The sequence below is a fragment of the Trachurus trachurus genome (assembly GCF_905171665.1).
Source record: "Trachurus trachurus genome assembly, chromosome: 6".
Classification (NCBI taxonomy): domain Eukaryota; kingdom Metazoa; phylum Chordata; class Actinopteri; order Carangiformes; family Carangidae; genus Trachurus; species Trachurus trachurus.
In genome coordinates this window covers 19,778,982-19,797,690 of record NC_139897.1, presented here as the reverse complement: position 1 = coordinate 19,797,690, position 18,709 = coordinate 19,778,982, and the positions used below count along the sequence as shown (strand labels likewise).

General features: G+C 43.7%; 1 protein-coding gene across 1 annotated transcript; it reads left to right on the top strand.

The window, feature by feature from the left end:
* Positions 1-8,514, top strand: igf2b (insulin-like growth factor 2b). The gene is made up of 4 exons (XM_083974333.1): positions 1-202; positions 1,296-1,450; positions 3,119-3,296; positions 4,756-8,514. Exons 1-4 carry the CDS (start codon positions 128-130, stop codon positions 4,993-4,995), a joined length of 648 nt encoding a protein of 215 aa, XP_083830459.1. The 5' UTR covers positions 1-127; the 3' UTR covers positions 4,996-8,514.
* Positions 8,515-18,709: the final 10,195 nt, after the last annotated feature.

Here is an 18,709-nt window from a genome sequence, read left to right as displayed (position 1 = left end):
TGTCGCCTGGTCTTTGGGACAGCCTGTCACACATCATCTCTATAGCCTCACCAACTGGGAAACTAACTCACCTGCAATCTCTCCAACCAAATAACCCACCCCAACGTTTTGACTACTGCCATCTGACATGGAGACCCAGCAAAGAAACGGACCCCACTCACTTTGCCACACCTGCCGGAGAACGGAGAGCAGCAGAATGAAGGTAACCAGAGGGAACAAGTAGTTTTGTAGGCTACTCTTGCGGTTGTGCTGTGCGTGTGCTGAAAGACCTCTGGCGGGGTTGTAACGATGTCTATGGGCTTTATGAGTGAGAAAACCGCTTCAGGCTGAGCTGATGCATTGATCGCATACATTTTTTTTTAAATAATTCCTTTTTGTGCAATATGTGCAACCGGGGCATCCTTCAATTTGCATGCAACTGAGAAAGTTTAAGATGCATTCACAACACGGCTGGAGCTCCGGGGCGTTTGTGCAACAGGTAATCTGACAGGATAGAAGAAATGAGTTGAGAGGTGTTTTACCCCCACCCCACCCCCCTCTGTCTGGATGGTGCGCCGTTCGCTGGACTCGGAGCAAACAGCTGGTCTTTCTTGCCGGCAGATAGGGGGCGGTAGGTCTGAGGGTCAGTGAGCTCGCTTCAGGGTGAGCAAGGGTAAAATATATGCTGAGTCTAGCTTTTCAGATAGTTAACTATCGAGCAGCCGGTCTTGCAACTTCTGGAAGGTTGTGTAAGGGTGTGAAACCAGAGATACCGTCTACTTTTTTCCTCCAGAATAAGCACTTCTCTCAGGTGCGACATGGTGACAGCGGGAGATAAACTGCCGAGGGGGTGGAGGAGTGGTGGTGGTGGTGGTGGTGGTGGTGTAGGGGGGCAAAAACTGCTCATTTGGCATCATTGGTCTCACGCAATAGTAGGTCAATGCACAGAAACATTATTTAACCCTGGAAGTCGTGGTGTCTTGAACAAGCGTGCAAACGTGAATGCGTAAAGAGCTGGATGGATTTCCCCCCTCTCCTCAGCCTGTCACACACACACACACACACACACACACACACACACACACACACACACACACACACACACACACACACACACACACACACACACACACACACACACACACACACACACACACACACACACACACACACACACACACACACTGGAAAGGCAACATCTGGCTGTCATCTGAGAATTTCTTTCATGTCATCACTCTTGTTCTGTGCGCCTGCGTTTGTTGAGCCGATTTGCTTTATCCTGCAATGTGTTTTTTTGTGTGTGCGTTTGTCTGCAGGTCAGGAAAATGTCTTCGACCAGTCCTGCGCTGCTGTTTGCACTGGCCCTGACGCTCTACGTTGTGGAAATGGCCTCGGCGGAGACGCTGTGTGGGGGAGAGCTGGTGGATGCGCTGCAGTTCGTCTGTGAAGACAGAGGCTTCTATTTCAGTAGGTTTCTGCGCATTACTACAAGTTCTCACAACGAGCTGCATGGACGTTGATTCCGCTCTTTCTTTCTTTCTTTCTTTCTTTCTTTCTTTTTCTCTCTTTTTTTAATTTCCCTCTGCGGAGTCTCTCTGTTGTTCATTTGCACACATCTGTTTGGATAGCTGAGAGTTTCGCTCTTGTCTGTGGCTGTGTGGTATGCGTGTTTGGTGTTTTTCTTTCTCACGCACTCACACTCACACGCACAAACACACACTCACACACGCGCGCACACACTCACAAACACACACACTGACGGGAGAGACAGAAAAGAGAGTGAGAGGGAGATTATAGCCAGCTGTGTGTCTCAAGACCTCGTCCAGGCTGCTCTGCTGAGTGTGCGCTTTCTGCCTCGAGCCCATACCACCTCTCATTGCATATGAAAGGCCGGCGAGCTGTGAAGGCACACACGACTCAGCGCGACACAATGGACCGCTTGTTTACCAGTAAAGTAATAGCACCCCAAGAGGCATACCAGTCACCTCAGCACCAGTGTTCCCAGGCCAGGCGACCACACTGATGAGTCGGAGGGGGATGGAGAGAGAGAGAGAGTGGAGGGAGGGAGGAGGGGAGGGGGGTGTTTTTGATGTCAGGTTAGGAGGAAAGATCATTAACACCAATTCTGATCATTGCTTCCATTGTGCGGATGATGGGACTAGCTGTAAAGCATTATGGGAGTGTGTTGTGGTAGCTGTGTTAATCCTCAAATGGATGAGCTTCTGTTTGTAGAGTTTGCCACTAACATAACTTCACTTCACCTTCCTTCACTCCGAAAAATGATATTGGCTACGTCCCACCCACTTGCTTTGCGCCTTTTGAGAGACAGGCAGCTCCTTTGTGTGCTGCTTGCCACAGAAGCTTCTCTCCAATCAGAAAGATCATTATCCAATTTGGGCCAACATAGATGTGTTCCCTCCCTCCCTCCTCCTCCTCTCCTCACCCTCTCTTTCTCTCTCATGTTGCTTTTCCTGCAATCAAATCTAGCCTTCCCTCTCATGAGATTTTTCCATCATTGTGTGGGGCGCAGGACTTCAAACAAGCCCTTTATTGATCGCGGATAGTGTTCCCCATCGCAACATGCTAACCATCCACCCCCTCACCTTATTTTTCTATACCTTTTACTCTCATGTCTACACTCTCCCCTCTTTTGTTTTGCATTCTTTCCCTCTGTTTTGACCCTCACACACCCTCTCTCTCTGCACTGATCCCTGTTTTCTCTACCTCCCTGCCCCTCCTCTCCTCTCTCCCTCCTCATCCTCTTTATCTCTGCTGACTTGACAAAGGACAAGGTCACAGAAGAGTTTCCATTTTATGTATTCACTCACCCAAAGGTCTGTTTGAGAGCTTAGCTGTCTCCGTCACTCTCTTTTAGTGTCTAGAGCACAGCGTGTTTACTTGTGTATTCACTCATTAAAGGACTTCCAGATAGCCCTAATCAGATTATCCTCTACAAACAAAAAGATTTGTTGCTGTTGGTCATAGATTTCCTTTTATCCTCTTTGCTCCATGGACTGCTATGATTGCTGAAGTAATCCTGCAAAAACAACCAACCCAGATTCATTACTGACGCCAGTGTTGTGTCCTCAGGCCTTAACCTCGCCTTTCTTTATCCCTCGCTTTGTCTCTCTTCAGGTAGGCCAACCAGCAGGGGTAGCAACCGGCGCCCCCAGAACCGTGGGATCGTAGAAGAGTGTTGTTTCCGTAGCTGTGACCTCAACCTGCTGGAGCAGTACTGTGCCAAACCCGCCAAGTCCGAAAGGGACGTGTCGGCCACCTCTCTACAGGTCATTCCCGTGATGCCCGCACTAAAACAGGTACATTTCAACAGCAACAACAACACATCAGTATGGGAAACAATGCTCATCCTTGACACTATCTGTCCCCATCTCCTGCGCCTCCATTTACCTCTGAACCTTGCCCCTATGTCACTGACACCTAGTACAGACTGAAACCCATGCAAAGACAGGTTTATCTCGCTAAATGGTCGCTGGTAAGCAGTTACCTTCCATGCAAAAGTGCTGATTGTCGTGGAAAACAACAAGACTGTCACAGCACATTATAATTCCGGAAAAGGCAGAGTCATACTCACAGACGTATGTGTGTGTGTGTGTGAGAGAGAGGGAGAGAGAGAAAGCCTGTGAGATGGTGCAGTCTGCCGGTCCGTAACAAAACAGTGTGTTCTGAGTGTGTGATTATTAGTCACGGAACAGCAAGCTCTCCAAAAGCTGGTGTGGATCTTGATCTGTGCAGTCAAAAACACCTGACTTGGCCACAGCAGAGCTTCTCTGAAATATGTCACAAACATGAAGGGAGTAATTCAGGCCTTTTCACTGCGGTCACAAGACAGAGCTGGGGCTGCTTCCCAGGCCTCTCAAAAAAAATCCCCCCCACCACCCCCCCAGCACTTCCCTAGGACAAGAAGAGAGAGGGATGTTTATAATGTTTCTGGTTTTACCTGTTAAAAAAAATCAGTGTCAGTGGTATGAGATTGCTGGTGATGTAAACAAGAAAAAAATAGGATAAATACTGCAAATGTGAGAGGGAACGTAATGGACCTGTCTCAAATGCAATAAAGAGGCTGCTAGGGAATTAGTTGGGACATGTCCCTAGTTTATCTGGGCAGGGAGAGTTGATGGGTACAGGCTGCTCTGAGGGCCAGCTGTGTTTAGCCTATTGAGCAGGCCTGAAGTGAATGAAGGGGGATAAACACTCTTCAAGTGGCAGGACCAAAACAAGCCATTCAGATGGAGCACTGGCTACTCACGCATAAATTCTAGCTCTGCTGCTACCACTCCCACTTTGTCTCGGTGTCTCGTCCCCAAGCGCAGCACCTAGTGCCGTTTAAAAGGAGTTTGCTCTGTGAGAACAGAGGTTTTGAAATGACATTGTTTTTATGTGTTGTTTCATTCTGTGTCTGGGGGTTAGTCAGTTCAGCAGGTCGTTGGGTGAACGACGACGTGCCCCTCATATGTATATGAGGCGAGTGACCGCCTTTCCCTTTGACAGTATGTTAAAGAGGCTGAACTAAGCACTTGTTGACAGCTTCTCTCAGTCGAGGAAACCAAAACAAGGGCAAGTCAGAGGACAGGCGAGTCTGTTATGACGCTCTGCGCTATAAGAATGACATTTGATTTCCATTTGAGTGGCCCAACAATGAAAATAAACAAAGCTTTCCTCCATTGTAACAAGCACTTGCACAGTATCTTATCACGTCTAATGAACTGACTCCCTCTTTTCCCTTTTTCCTCTATTTTCGCCTGCACGCCACAATAGGAAGTCCCAAGGAAGCAGCATGTGACCATGAAGTATCCCAAATACGAGTCGTGGCAGAGGAAGGCGGCCCAGCGGCTCCGGAGGGGTGTCCCCGCCATCCTGAGGGCCAAAAAGTTTCGGAGGCAGGCGGAGAAGATCAAAGCACAGGAGCAGGCAATCTTCCACAGGCCCCTGATCAGCCTGCCCAGCAAACTGCCTCCCGTCTTGCTCGCCACGGACAACTATGTCAACCACAAATGAGCCCGCTGCCAGCCCTTTGCACAGACAAGAGTTTGGAGGGAGAAAAAAAAGACTAGGGGATTATAGCTTTGTCTCTGACGTCATTTCTGTGGCAGTCCTCTCTGACCTCCCCTGCCCTGTCCGAGCCCACCAATCCCCCCCGCCCCCAGCCCCCCGCTCTCATCCACTACTTCTTGACCCCCTGGCCCTTTTCTAATGCCCCCATCAAACCCACCCACCCATCCACCCTCCTCCGGCACACAAACATGCCTACACATTCTTCCTGTCTGAACTCTTACGCTCCCTCTCTCTTTCAGTCACTGACACAAAAGGCACAAACACAAATGATGAACAAAAAGTTAACAATTCGGCTGAATGCAATTCAGGTGGATCCTTAAGCAAAAGAGAAAAGGGAAGGGAGAAAAGGAGATGAAAGAGATCTGTGGTTTGCAAGTGTCAAGAGGACACCCAGCGGAATGTTTTTTTGTCCTTGTGGAAGACAACTGAAAGTGAAGAGCAGCTTGCATGAAAGAATCCATTCCACATCATTTTTCCTGAGGCAAAAAGAAAACTTAGTTCTTTTTCTTATTAGTTTGCACCTCTACCTATAAAGGGACTTCCACACTGTAAGGAATTATTTTGTAAAATTAGATTCCTGTTCCAGCACCTTTTGATCACAAACAAAAAGCAGAAAAGAGTCTGCAAAATTGCACATTGCCACGGATTACGTCAAAGTAAAGAAAAAAATGGCACTATTTTTTTATGAACAATGAACGTGTAGCTTAAAAAAATGTCATGGTGCTAGCTTTGGGAATGGACTCAAAGAAGAGGTTGAAAAGCACGTTTTTTTTTTTTTTTCTTTGAATGAATATTAAAACTTTCCGTTTTAAGGAAAGTGTGACTTTTACAAAATGGAAAATAAAGGATCTGGGGGAGCTCCTGGCAGTGGCAATGTCAAGGGGGAAGTGTCACTGAGAAAAGATATGGGCTGTGTTGGCATCTAGGCTCACAGTGCTAGCGGCTGCTCATCACTAGCTTGCCAGCATTAAGTGGCAAGGGGGACCTGAGACCCAGTCCCTGTTCCTCCTGTCCTTCTGAGGCTGTCGGACACAGGGAGCAGTGTGGGGACACATATGGGACAACGTGGACCGCCTGGATTGGGACAGTACTACAGTTCTGGGACTGTACTTCCTGTTTGCCATGGCTTTGCAGACTGCTCTGACAGGAAGTAACATGGCATGGACAAAGAGCGAGTGGGATAATGATGACTATATTTTATTTTGTCTTTTTTTCTGTTTTCTTTTCATATCAATGTTTCAATGAAAAAAAGGAAAACCCTGTCAGTTTCTGGTACCGTGACATTCCTGTTTTTCCAAGTTAGGCTTTTTTTTTGTTTCTATGGTTATTGTTATAATATTATTTTACAGTTCTAAAGAAAGGCACAAAATTTCAATTCAAAGGGAAAAAAACAGCAATAATGTCAAACTAACATTTTATTTTTATTGTATATCAGTAGTATTCACATGCTTTTGCCTGAAAACAAATACTTGAATATATATATATATACATCTATATATATATATATATAAAACATATATATATAAATATAGATATATAATTAGTTTCCAGGGACGTTGTGTTATTTTCCTTTAGTCTGAGCTGTATCTTGCGTAATGAGCCGCCAAGCTTTTTTGTTTGTTTGTTTAAATACAAATAAGGGCACTGTATAAAGGCATTATTTATTTTGTTATAAAATATATTTGAAAAATTGGTCCAAATAATATACGTAGCACTGATGCTCAACTGACGGATTTATTTTGTATGATCTCTGTTTTCCAATTGGAGTTGTAAGGCTTTTTTGTAGATGCTTTGTACCAAAAATAATGTCTTTTTTTCCTTTTTTGTTTGCCATAGTTACTTTAAATTAATATTTTAACAGCAGCATAGCCTGGATTGCTTAGGCATGTTATGTCACAGAAATAGGCACATACTCTGAATACGCTGGTCTGCATGGATTTCCAGAAGCCTGTCAGGGTTGTCTGTGAAAAAGGAAAGCATCAATGAGTGACTTTTTATCATTGGAAAAATAACTGTTCAACATTGATTGTACTCAAACCCACTATGTTTTAAAAGCCACTTTAGTATTGCTGGCGGGGGGAATGATCAGTCCTTCATTAAATCATGTCTTTGTAATTGCGCATGGTGTCCTATGATCTTCTAAGGAGCATCTTGCCTATGTGCCAGTGCCACTGCCGTGTGTTGGTTTGGGTCACGAGGCCATAAATGTCCAGTCGGCTGTAGATTTAGGGGTTTAGCTTACATGTGACTTACAACTGGAGGTAATGATGTCGTTATGATGCTAGCAACCATCAAAGGTCACATAAAGGTCATTGTCTTTCAAGGAGAGATTATCATTGCTCAACACCTCACTGTTCTATCTATCTATCTATCTATCTATCTATCTATCTATCTATCTATCTATCTATCTATCTATCTATCTATCTATCTATCTATCTATCTATCTATCTATCTATCTATCTATCTATCTATCTATCTATCTATCTATCTATCTATCTCCTCTGTAGAAGACAATGTCCCTGATCTTATGCGTCATCAGTGTCTACCTGTGTTTGCATGGTGAGAATGGGGGGGTGGCAAGGTTGTTAGCCTGCCGTTCACCCCTCACAATCTTCCAATCATACAACCATTATGCATTTGATGAAGGGCTGTCACGCTGAACCATTTCTGAAGCACTCAGGAAAAAAAAGAAAGAGAGAAAGAAAGAAAGAAAGAAAGAAAGGAAGGAAGAAAACAATCTATGCTCTCCAAGGGAGAAGTGGAGTAGTTGCTGAGTGTAAGTGATAATCTTGTTGCGGAAGGGCAGCTGAGGTTGTTACACGTACCTGGCCACAATGATACAGCTCTCTGTAACAAACCACTGAAGCCAATGTCAGAAAACGAGATCATTCTGTGCCACATTATAGTTTCCTCCTCCTCCATTGTGTCATGCATCACCCATCATGAAATGGAGACTGAATGGATACTCGCCATACTGTGGTGGAGAGAAAACTCAACACTTTATATCTTCTTTCTGTCAGAGAGATTTCAATTTTCAAGGCTGCGTCCTGTCTCTAATTATATTCTACTTCAGTTGTGCAACAAAGCAGGCAGTGCAATTATTATTATTATTATTTTAATATTATTATTATTATTATTATGATATTTTTTATTTGATATATCTATATTTTCCTGCTAGGACTGCATTCATTCACTATTGTAATGTTCAAACAGGCTACTATAGTGTTCTTTTGAATGGCGTGAAAGACAACCACTTCTTTTCGCTGAATATGAAGAGATATATTGCCGAGCAATGGCAACTTTTTCTGTGTCAGTAGCTCACTCAGCCTGTGTGTATTTTATTGATTTAACCTCTGCACGCTAGAACGTCCGAAATGCACAATTCATGTACTTTCATTTTTAATATCAATAAAAAAAACATTTTATCAAACGTACAATGTCTAAAACATTTACTGCTTTGTTCAGTGTACTTGCCTCTCCTGGATGTGTGTTAACACTTTTCTGTGCGAGTTGAGCTTGAGTGCAATTTTTTTGAAATCTTTTTATATCAATTAAACTGTATGTACCCTGTAAATGATTTATTACATCTTAAGGCCTTGCAAAGAATCTCCAGCTGCTTTTAGCACCCTCACTTTCCCTCTCACCCTCCCTCCCCTCTTTTTTCTCTCCCTGTCTCCATCTCTGCCTGGCTCTTGGTCTGTCCGTCTGTCTCTGTCTGTCTGTCTCCTGCTCAGCGATTGTGCAGAGTGTGCCAAAGTGGAAATCAGCACTCAGAGTGGCAAGCAGGCTGGCCGCAACTCCTCAGTCCTTCCTCTACTGCATGCCACACTAAACCTGACCTGTTCTCTCTGCCTCTGACACACCCATCCGTACATCCATTCCTCCATCCTCCAGCGGCTTGCTAACTACTGGAGCAAGCTCCACTTCAGTGGCTAAGTTTAGTAACCGACATGTCTCAAATTATCACATGCATATTTTGAAAATGGCACGACCTTTCATTGTTGACATGCATGCAAATACCCACCCATGGGATGTCTGTTACCGGGCAGATCTGGAGTATAGTATCTTTGTTCCCAGAATGGAAATGTTTTGGGAACTGGGGTTAAATTGGTGCAACACAGTTTACTTCGGCTCTCAGTTCTGCTTTAGGTTGGCATCAAAGAGTTTGAACTTTACAGCCAGGAGAGGCAGAAATCTATTTTTCTTTGGCTGTGGTGCAAAGTTCTGCCTTACAGTGATGAGAATCACATGTGTTACTTCTGGGAAAAGTGAGGAGGCTGGTCGGCTATCGTTGCAGAGCATCTTGTGTTCTGTGTTTTATGGTCATAAATCGCTCAATTAAATCACCTTTGCCTGTCTCATGAAACCTTATTGCCCTACTAAGGAGTCCATCCCCCTGCACTAAGGGAGGAAAAACACTCAGCTGGAAGCATACACTGTCAAAAACAGTTCATTTCTGAAGCATGGCTGGAGGCTGCACAAGTTCACACACAATCATGCACAGACTGAACCTGCAAGCAAATGTTCACATATTTTCTCTTTCAGCAAGTAAATACTGCACTGTCCCTCGTTTCCCTTTTTTTGATAAATGCATTATTTGTGTATTTGTTATTCGAAACACATCACTCTTGCAGTGTCTTTTCCTTTTTTTTTTTACTGACTGACAGGTGTGTGTGTGTGTGTGTGTGTGTGTGTGTGTGTGTGTGTGTGTGTGTGTGTGTGTGTGTGTGTGTATGCCTGTGTTTCTCCAGCACGCGCCCTGGAACTGAGCTTGTTCCCAGCAGGTGTTTATACATAGTATGACTCTCTAGAGTTGGAGATGAGATCAGGGACTGTCTGGTCCTCAGGGCTCATCACATCATTGCTGCCTGGCAAGGCAGAGTCTGGCACAACATAAGTCAACCAAAACAAGCTAAACCGGGCCACTGTGAACCAAGACATAAACCTGTTTTCCCAATTGTTGACTTTGATGGCCGTGTTGGCTTAATCTTGTCTAGATCATTAAAGCTTACGTCGCAGTTTGTGTTATTGTGGGATTTCTGCCAATTAATGACTTTGTTTTGCAGAATTATCACCAGAACTAACCAGCGTGGATGGCTGGAAATTATTTTTCCCCGTATCCAAGGTATGCGTGTAATTTAGGTAGGTGCATTTTTAACTTGTTGTCAAATTTAAATTTACATCTGCATCTAAATCGGGGTCCGGGACATAAAAATCACTATAACATTATCCTATCCTTTAAATAAGTAAACAATAGAAGGAGCACAGGAATGCCACCTCAACCTAAACTGGTGGAGCCAAATAAACCATAAACCCAAACCCATGCATCCATCCCCATCAGAGAGGCCTCCTGAACTGTGGAGCGGAGTGTAGATGTGGGTGGCACAACTCTCCCAGGCCTGACATTGGAAACTGCCAAAGAGCACACTAGAGTTAGTTGTGGTTGGCCGGATGCACGGGATGCATGTAAGGCCAGGCCAACTATTGAGGCACAGGGTTTGGCAAGCCCAGACCATCACAGCCCAGCGTGGCCACACAGGCCAATTAAGACAGGCCTTCTCCTCTCCTTTCTTCTCCTCCCCTCCTGTGTCTCTCTCTCATCTCTCCCTCTCTCTTTATCTCCCACTTTCTCTCTTGTACTCCCTCTCCCCAATCCTCACAAAGCGTGCTCACACATTCCTCTTCTCCCACTTTGCCTCTCTAATTGCTGTGGACTGAAAAGAGGGATGGAGAGAGGGGAATGAGATTGAGAGAAAGAGACAGAGAGAGGGAGAATCAGAGGGAAAGGGGGTCATACCACAGAACCTCTATGGCCAGGACAAACTGTACTGGCCTCCTGGAATAGTCAAAACTCCTGTGTGCAGCGTGCATGGGCTCAAGCATTCGGCACTCTTGCTCTCATTAATTACACAGAAACATTACCATTTGGCTAATTTCCCCAAAGAGCTTAATTTCATAAAGCAAAATATAATTCAATCTACATCCTTGCATGGGCCCTGAGGTGGTTACAGCAGAGTATAAAGAGGTGATTGTGTTTCTTCAGCGCCCCACAAAACTATCTAATTGTTAATTCCTAATCAACCAGGAGCTGCGAGGAGGCTTTTCTAATTATGTAACCGTAGGTTCTGACATATTAACAATGAAGTGGAAGTTTTAGTGGCATTTCTACAAAGTAGAAACTATGTGAGGAGAAGAAAAGACGGTTGAGGATACTGAGGCTTCTTGATCAAGTCTTTTACTTTTCTTAAATCTTGTTAACATGGCCAAAGTCATAATCATCATTGTTATATCATGGTTTATAATGTGTAGAATACAAGCTGATAATTCAAGGGTATGAGGATGAAAACAAAAAACAAACTCCTTGGGCGCACAAAAACAACTGCACAATGTCAGTGTTTGTCTTTGGTCTATGTCTGATCGTCTCCTAAAAAGCACGAAAAGGATCCGAACAACCCACGCACACGCTAAACATAGATCGCTTTGGATGCTACATTTGTAAAGTTTTGCAATTTTGAGGCTTTTGGTGTCTTTGTCAACACACCATTGAAAGGTCAGAGATGGGAGAAACAGCCGGGCAGTGAGGATGTGACAAAATGTGTGGGGTAGACTTTATTTTGCAGGGCCAGAACATGGGAAATGGGGTGGTTAAGCCATACAAAATCATAACAAAGGGGGAAGTGGTTTTCAGTGTGGTCACTGGGTCATTGCATGACAATTTCCTCTTACTGGAAAACAAGGGGGTCACAGCTATACACTGAAATATTCTCTGTGTGTGGTGCACAGACCGCCTGGGCTATACTTATTCAAAGGGGTCAAATATTTCACCCTGTGACCGCTCTGTTTGAAAAATTTAAATACCATTCGCAATCTCAAATAAATGACACGTTAAAACATCAGGGCTCTCTATCTATCTTCATTTTCCTGCAGCGGCGACCTTAATCGCGTTTGGCATTTAACTCTGAAATATTCATGGATTTGTTAAAGGCTAAATTTAATTGGAGGTGTTGCAGGAAGAGTGAAGAGGGTGGCAGTAAACGTTTAAAAGCAAAACGCTGCACTTAATTAAACAAGGAGGTCAGCATCTTGTAACGTTTAAGGTTTCTGAGTTTTTAGCTTTAACATTATCCAGGTGGGTCCTTACTTCACTCTCTCAGGGCATTCATCATTGTTGCACGTCAGTGTCACTATGTGGAGGTCACTGGGGCAGTACCTGGGACTACACACACACATGCACACACAGGCACACACACCGACACACACTGCCATTCCCTCCTGCCATGAGTGACGGATGCATACCTGTCACAGTTAAACTAATTCTGCTGCACACATACACACTTTATTGTTAGTGGAAAAACTAAAAAAGAATTGTAACTTGAAAACCAAAGGCAGACAATCAGTTATGCTGGCACTTGTTGTGGTGGTGAAGGCAGAACAAAGCCGGCTGCACAATAACCAGGGACACTCCCCTCTATGTTTGAACAACATATAATTACAGATCAGGATAGGAGAGCCCATTCTAGGGGGAAAATAGCAATCTCTCTTAATTACAAGGCAGGCCATGATCCATACCTATCCGTCACTTCAAATAACTCTGTTGGATGACTCTCTGTTGGAGTAGCTGGCAACATTTCTGTTCAGGTAGAGATAAACAACACAAGCAGTGCTGCAGAGAACGGAAAGATTAATTGAACTGACAACACTGGGAGATTCCAATTTACAACAATTGATTTTGATTTTCGCACGTTTCCAAATTTCACATTTTAAGTAAGTAAACACTTGATTGATTTAATTGTAAAAAAAAAAGACAAAAAAAAGACAAAAACAAACCAACAAACAAAAAACCATGTGGGAGCAATCACCTCCACTAACTTCTGTTCTGCGTGTTTTTCCATTTCTATAAACCATACACAGATCCCTGTGGATGTTATTATGTGCTTTTGAATGACAAGTGTTGAGTTGGACTTTTGTGCAACAGTTGAGCAAGTGCCAGCGTGTGTGTCCAGCTGTCATGCTCCCACACACGCATAAACAAGCTCCAGTCTCTGGTCTCCAGTGAACAGTGTCAGCATACATTTATGGTGGAGGTTCCTCTCTCTCTCTCTCTCTCTCTCTCTCTCTCTCTCTCTCTGTCTCTCTCTCTCTCCTCCTCCCTGGCCAGATGAGCATTCTGGTTATCTTCCCTACATTAACAAGATAAGCTCCATTTCTTTGGCCGTTGCCAGGGCCCAGAGGTCGCAGAGTTCTTTCCTTCTATCACTCTCTTTCTCCTCCTCCCCTTGACCTTTTTCTTTCTTGTTTTTCTGCAACTTCTGTTTTTCTGTGTTCTAAAGAGTCAAATTCTGAAACTGGCATAGCGTGCACAATCCCCTGGCTCGTGAAATAATTGATATCTGCTAATGAATTAACACAATTCCCTCATCACTTGACTGTGAGAAATGTTCGTAATTGCACGTCAGTTTATCCTGAAAAGTGCGACCTCCTCTAAGAATGACATAGGGCCTACATTTCAGATGTTGTTGTCGTCCATGCTCCAACGCGAGCTGACGCACAAACAACCCGACAAAAACAAGACAGAAAAGTGTGAATATTTGTGAGGAAATTGCTCGAGAAGGACATTGCAACCGTGCCATTTGGCTGCCCCAAACCATTGTCTGTTGAGACTTGCCATGGAAGCTGGCAGTGGTTGTTTGTGTCTGCTGTGCCATCCTTCATCCCAAGACTGTCAATTTCATTCTCATGCTTCAGTAATGCGGATGGGAGGACATCCAATAATGCCACTACTGAAAGACTATGTATACAGTGGGGTCCAAAAGTCCAACAGCACTTTCCCATTCACCTGAATGGGAAATGTGTGTGTGTGTGTGTGTGTGTGTGTGTGTGTGTGTGTGTGTGTGTGTGTGTGTGTGTGTGTGTGTGTGTGTGTGTGTGTGTGTGTGTTTGCTTAGATATAATGGCATTGCCAACAGTCTGGCACACATGTACACAAACATAAACAAACATGCAAGAGTACACAAACATACATGAAAGCACACATTCATAGATTCATACACAACACGTGAACATGAACAGACACATAAATATGAACACACACACACACACACACACACACACACACACACACACACACACACACACACACACACACACACACACACACACACACACACACACACACACACACACACACACACACACACACTCATATACGCACTTACACACACATACGCACACACACGCAGGCACACACATTTGTGTTCACGGAGCCCTGCTAATGATGGGTGGCAGTATGATGTTTGTGTGTGTTCCAAAAGAATTGGCATTACTACTTGGGCCAAATCAGCAGCCAACAGCAGCAGGCTATTAACAAAACTGTTTCTTTGTTTGCTTTTTTCCTGTTTTTTTCTTGAGAGGCGCCAAGCAATTAATGGTCTGCCTATGGGAGAGCAGTAAACTGTGCCACAGCGGAGAACATATGCACAGTGATGCAAGACATGATGGAAAAGAATAGATGATCTTATGACTGGCCAGCATTCATCTTTCTGATCTTTATTATGGGATGGATCAAAGAAAGGACCAGGCCAGCTGACATCCAAAAGGACCAGACACACTTTCAACCATCCTGGCCAGTGTTACCAAGTTCAAAGCCTCCAGGCGAGTACAAGGATGAGAAACTGTGTGTGTGTGTGTGGTGGGAGGAAAGATCACCATGTTGAATTAATCCCCTTCAACACATGGAAAAGAGAAAGACGCAGATTGGAGCAGACAGTTTGTTACTTCTCCCTCAGCCAGGTCTTTCTAAGAAATAGTGTTTAGTGCTCTTAATGGTGCATCACAAGCGTTTTACTGACGATACAAAAAAAGAAAAAAGAAAAGAAGACAGACAGGTAGGAAAACGTGTCCTGTCCACGACAGTGAGGTGGTAAAACAGCATTCAAATGTAAACAACTTCTGTTGACGAGCCTTTATCTGCTGTTATATTGTACCACTAAAACTTAGCTGATAAGCAGACGAGATATGAATGAAAACCCGCAAGGAAAGAGCTTTGAAAATTGAAAACACTACATCTTCAAAGAGATCAGCAGCTATATCTCTTCTGTAATGACTCTTGTTATTTCTAAAAAATAAAAGTAAAAAAAAAAAAAAAAACGAGTGAAATGATTTTGATATTTTCAGTCCAAAAAACCAATGGTTTCATTTTTATATATATAAATAAATAAAATAAAATATCATTTTTATTATTATTATTATGATTAAAATTAATAAAGGATTTGCTGTGCCACTGTTTGAGGAATTGAATCAACTTAATAGCTTGTTTTGTTTTTGGGGATTTTGGCCTCTCATGCGCAGACTCTGTGTGCAGTGAGTGTCATGCTCGTGTTTGCAGCCTGATTTTATGAAGTTCCCACATTGCGAGTTGCACGCAGCCAGCGACATCACTGGACAACGGTCCATAGTTCAACACCTGCACCTGCTGTGTCCGGTGGTGAAAAACTCCCCGCCTGTCCTGTGGAGACAAGCAAAGGGATAGATAAATGGGTGTGCAATGAGGATGGACCTGATTAATGTTCAACCAGATAATGCTAAATTAGAGGATATGACAGAGCCATAAAATGGCAGAAAGTGAGATAATGATGTGGAGTTATGGCCCTTTGGTGGTTCTGAAAGCACTAGCTCATGTGATTATTAGATAAGTTTTGACGCTGTCACTTCAGAGTGCTCTGGAGTGTGTGTGCAGGTGCATAATACTTGTGCTTAGACAACCCCTGGAAAGATATGCGAGCATATCAGACCATAATGCTGTCTTGTATCAAAAATTCTATCTCCAAAGATATCTACCTTTCACCATCAAGGAAAAACAGCATGGGAGAAAGACATTTAGCAGTTACAGCCTGTGGTTCCTTATATCTAAGGAGTAATAGTGCTGGAAACACAAAGCTAAAAAAAAAAACACCCACAAATTGCCTTTGTTTTATTGTAAATTAACATTGTCAGTATTTCCTGTTACTCACTGAATGCAGCACCCCTCTGGGGTTTAAAGAGATGAGGTAACAACAGTGGTTTTGCCTTAACTAGACATTTTTGAGCTTGAAAATTAGCTGCAAATCCTTGTTTGGCTCCTTGCACATGTTTGGCTAATTCACACTGCAGTGTGAGCATATTCCTGAATGTATGTTTGTGCATATGTGGTCAAAGCCATTAAAGTTTTGTCTTTTTTTTCATTTGTAGGTTAAGTGTGTTTGTGAGAGGTGGCTGCGACAGGTAACCGGAAATTATCCGGTGGCTTGCTCCCCAGACAGACTGTGTGCGTACGCAGTGTGCCAGGCTATAATTGTGGGCTCAGAGGAAGAGAGGCTGTACCATGTTGGCCTTATTATTATCATTAAAGCGAGAGTTAGCCTGGTGTCTGAGGCCAGGGCGAACAGGGAGATGTTCCTCCAGACAAACTGCTGCTTACCAACCTTCTGTTTGTCCCGTGTGTGCTCACTGAATCAACTGCTGCCTGGTAGTAATTACTGCCAGGCCATCGCCGCAAATAACAATTTGTCTTTATTTCACCTCCATGCTGAAACTAATTTTTAAAAAATTTGAAATTAAAGGTTGTGCTGATAGTTTCAGACGTCATTCTCTCTCTCTCTCTCTCTCTCTCTCTCTCTCTCTCTCTCTCTCTCTCTCTCTCTCTCTCTCTCTCTCTCTCTCTCTCTCTCTCTCTCTCCAGAGGGACATATCTCTCCCTGTGTGTTAATTAATAATGTCAGTTATTAGCCCTGCAGTCTCGGCCACCTGCAGCCCTCCGTGTGATGAACAATGAGAGCTGCTCAGCTTCCAGTGTTCAGAGCCAACTGTGAGTTTCTGTGCATGACAAACTCTACCTGTACATTAAATCTGGACTCTTTTAACACCTGTAACTGCTCAGACAGCTGCTTGGATATGACTTTTCATACTGAGAGAGAGAGAGAGAGAGAGAGAGAGAGAGAGAGAGAGAGAGAGAGAGAGAGAGAGAGAGAGAGAGAGAGAGAGAGAGAGAATGATCTATTTTCTGTCTTAACCTGTATTTATACCTGGCAACTCGCAGGTCGTCCCCTGACCAAGACGACCGTATGAAAAGATGTAAAGAAAAAATACAAAATCAGACAAATGATAAATACTGATAAATAACAATTAGTGATCTAGACTGGCAATACATAAGTAGCCTAAGAACAATCAAAACGATCAAAGTAGTCAACAGTAGAATTAATAATGGTTGTGAATTCTGCTTTGGACTCTTTCAGGTGACAGGAAGGCTTTCCCCCCATTTTTTATTCACTGACAACGATAAAACAAAAGGATATGAGTCAAATGAAGATCCTCAAAATATGCCAAAAATCATAATTTCAAAACCAAAACTGTGAAGATCCTTTGCTTTTACTTTCTCGTTCCAATAATTGCCTCCTCTCCAAAAATAAACATGATTTTCTTTGAAAACAAAGATATCATTCTTACTATTATGTACGTTTCACAATTCAAGAGGGAGACAGAGTTCTCGCCATGGACTGGCAAACCAAACAAAAAAGTGAGCAAAACAGACCCGGACAACAGACAAAGTTTTATCAATAAAGATGTTCTTTCTATGAAAATAATCACAGCGGCCAAACAAAACATGGAGCAGGATCCAGAGTTGTTGTCGGAGGTTTGCCAGCAGACGCTTTTGAAGGAAACTGTGCAGTGGAGGGGACAGGGATGACGCCACAGGGCCTTTTTCCCCCCCAAAATGTCCCCCTCCACCTGCCCCTGTCCACATTCCAGCAGTATCACCTGCTCATCTGAGTCCCCTACGGGGGGGACTCTAGAAGACCCGGGGGTCTTGGGCTTTCCAGCAGTCTGATAATAAGGGAGGATGTGTTTGCCAGCTCAGCTCGGCTCCCATGTGTCATCAGAGTGGGGTTTTTTGTCGAGTGGGGGAAGGGTGAGGGGGACAACAGCAGAAAAACAGGGAGATTAAAGCGCACAATAACACTTTTTCTAATCATTTACTATGGCCACTCTACGTGGGAAAATGAGCCGTGCAGGACCCAAAGACCCACAGAAAAACACTTCAATGCACTAAAAACCTTTTTTTCCTGTAATGTTGCTTGTTTGATTTGGTTGCCTGAGTCCTCTCTTCCTCATCTTCTTCACAAGCAGCCCTGCTGAGAAATATTAAGAATAAGGTAATGACTTCATCCTCGGTGAGATGTTTTATACATAGCCAAATGTTAAGACATAGTGGGAGGTTATAGTTCAAATTCCATTGATGGAAAGAAGAAATATGACCAGCGGGTGGACACAAATGACACGATCTAAATGTATAACAACTTGAAGTTAGTCTTTAGGTCAGAAATGGAAATAATACATTTTTGTTTCAATTTATTAATAGTACATGGCAAAGGAGTAGTGTGTGGGACTGTGTGTGCGATGTGTGTGTGTGCGCACGTTGAGCCCACAACCAGTGCCAAACATAACAAAAGGAGACGAGAAAAACACGATGGGGTTAGCTCACAGCCGGGCTTCCCGCAAACGCCGTGTCACAAACAAAAAGTGGGATGGTGTGTAAGTTTGAGCAAGCCTGCGCAATTGTGTGACTATGTGTGGAATTATGCGTGTGTGCCTGTGTGTATTTGATAGATAACGTGTCTGAGAG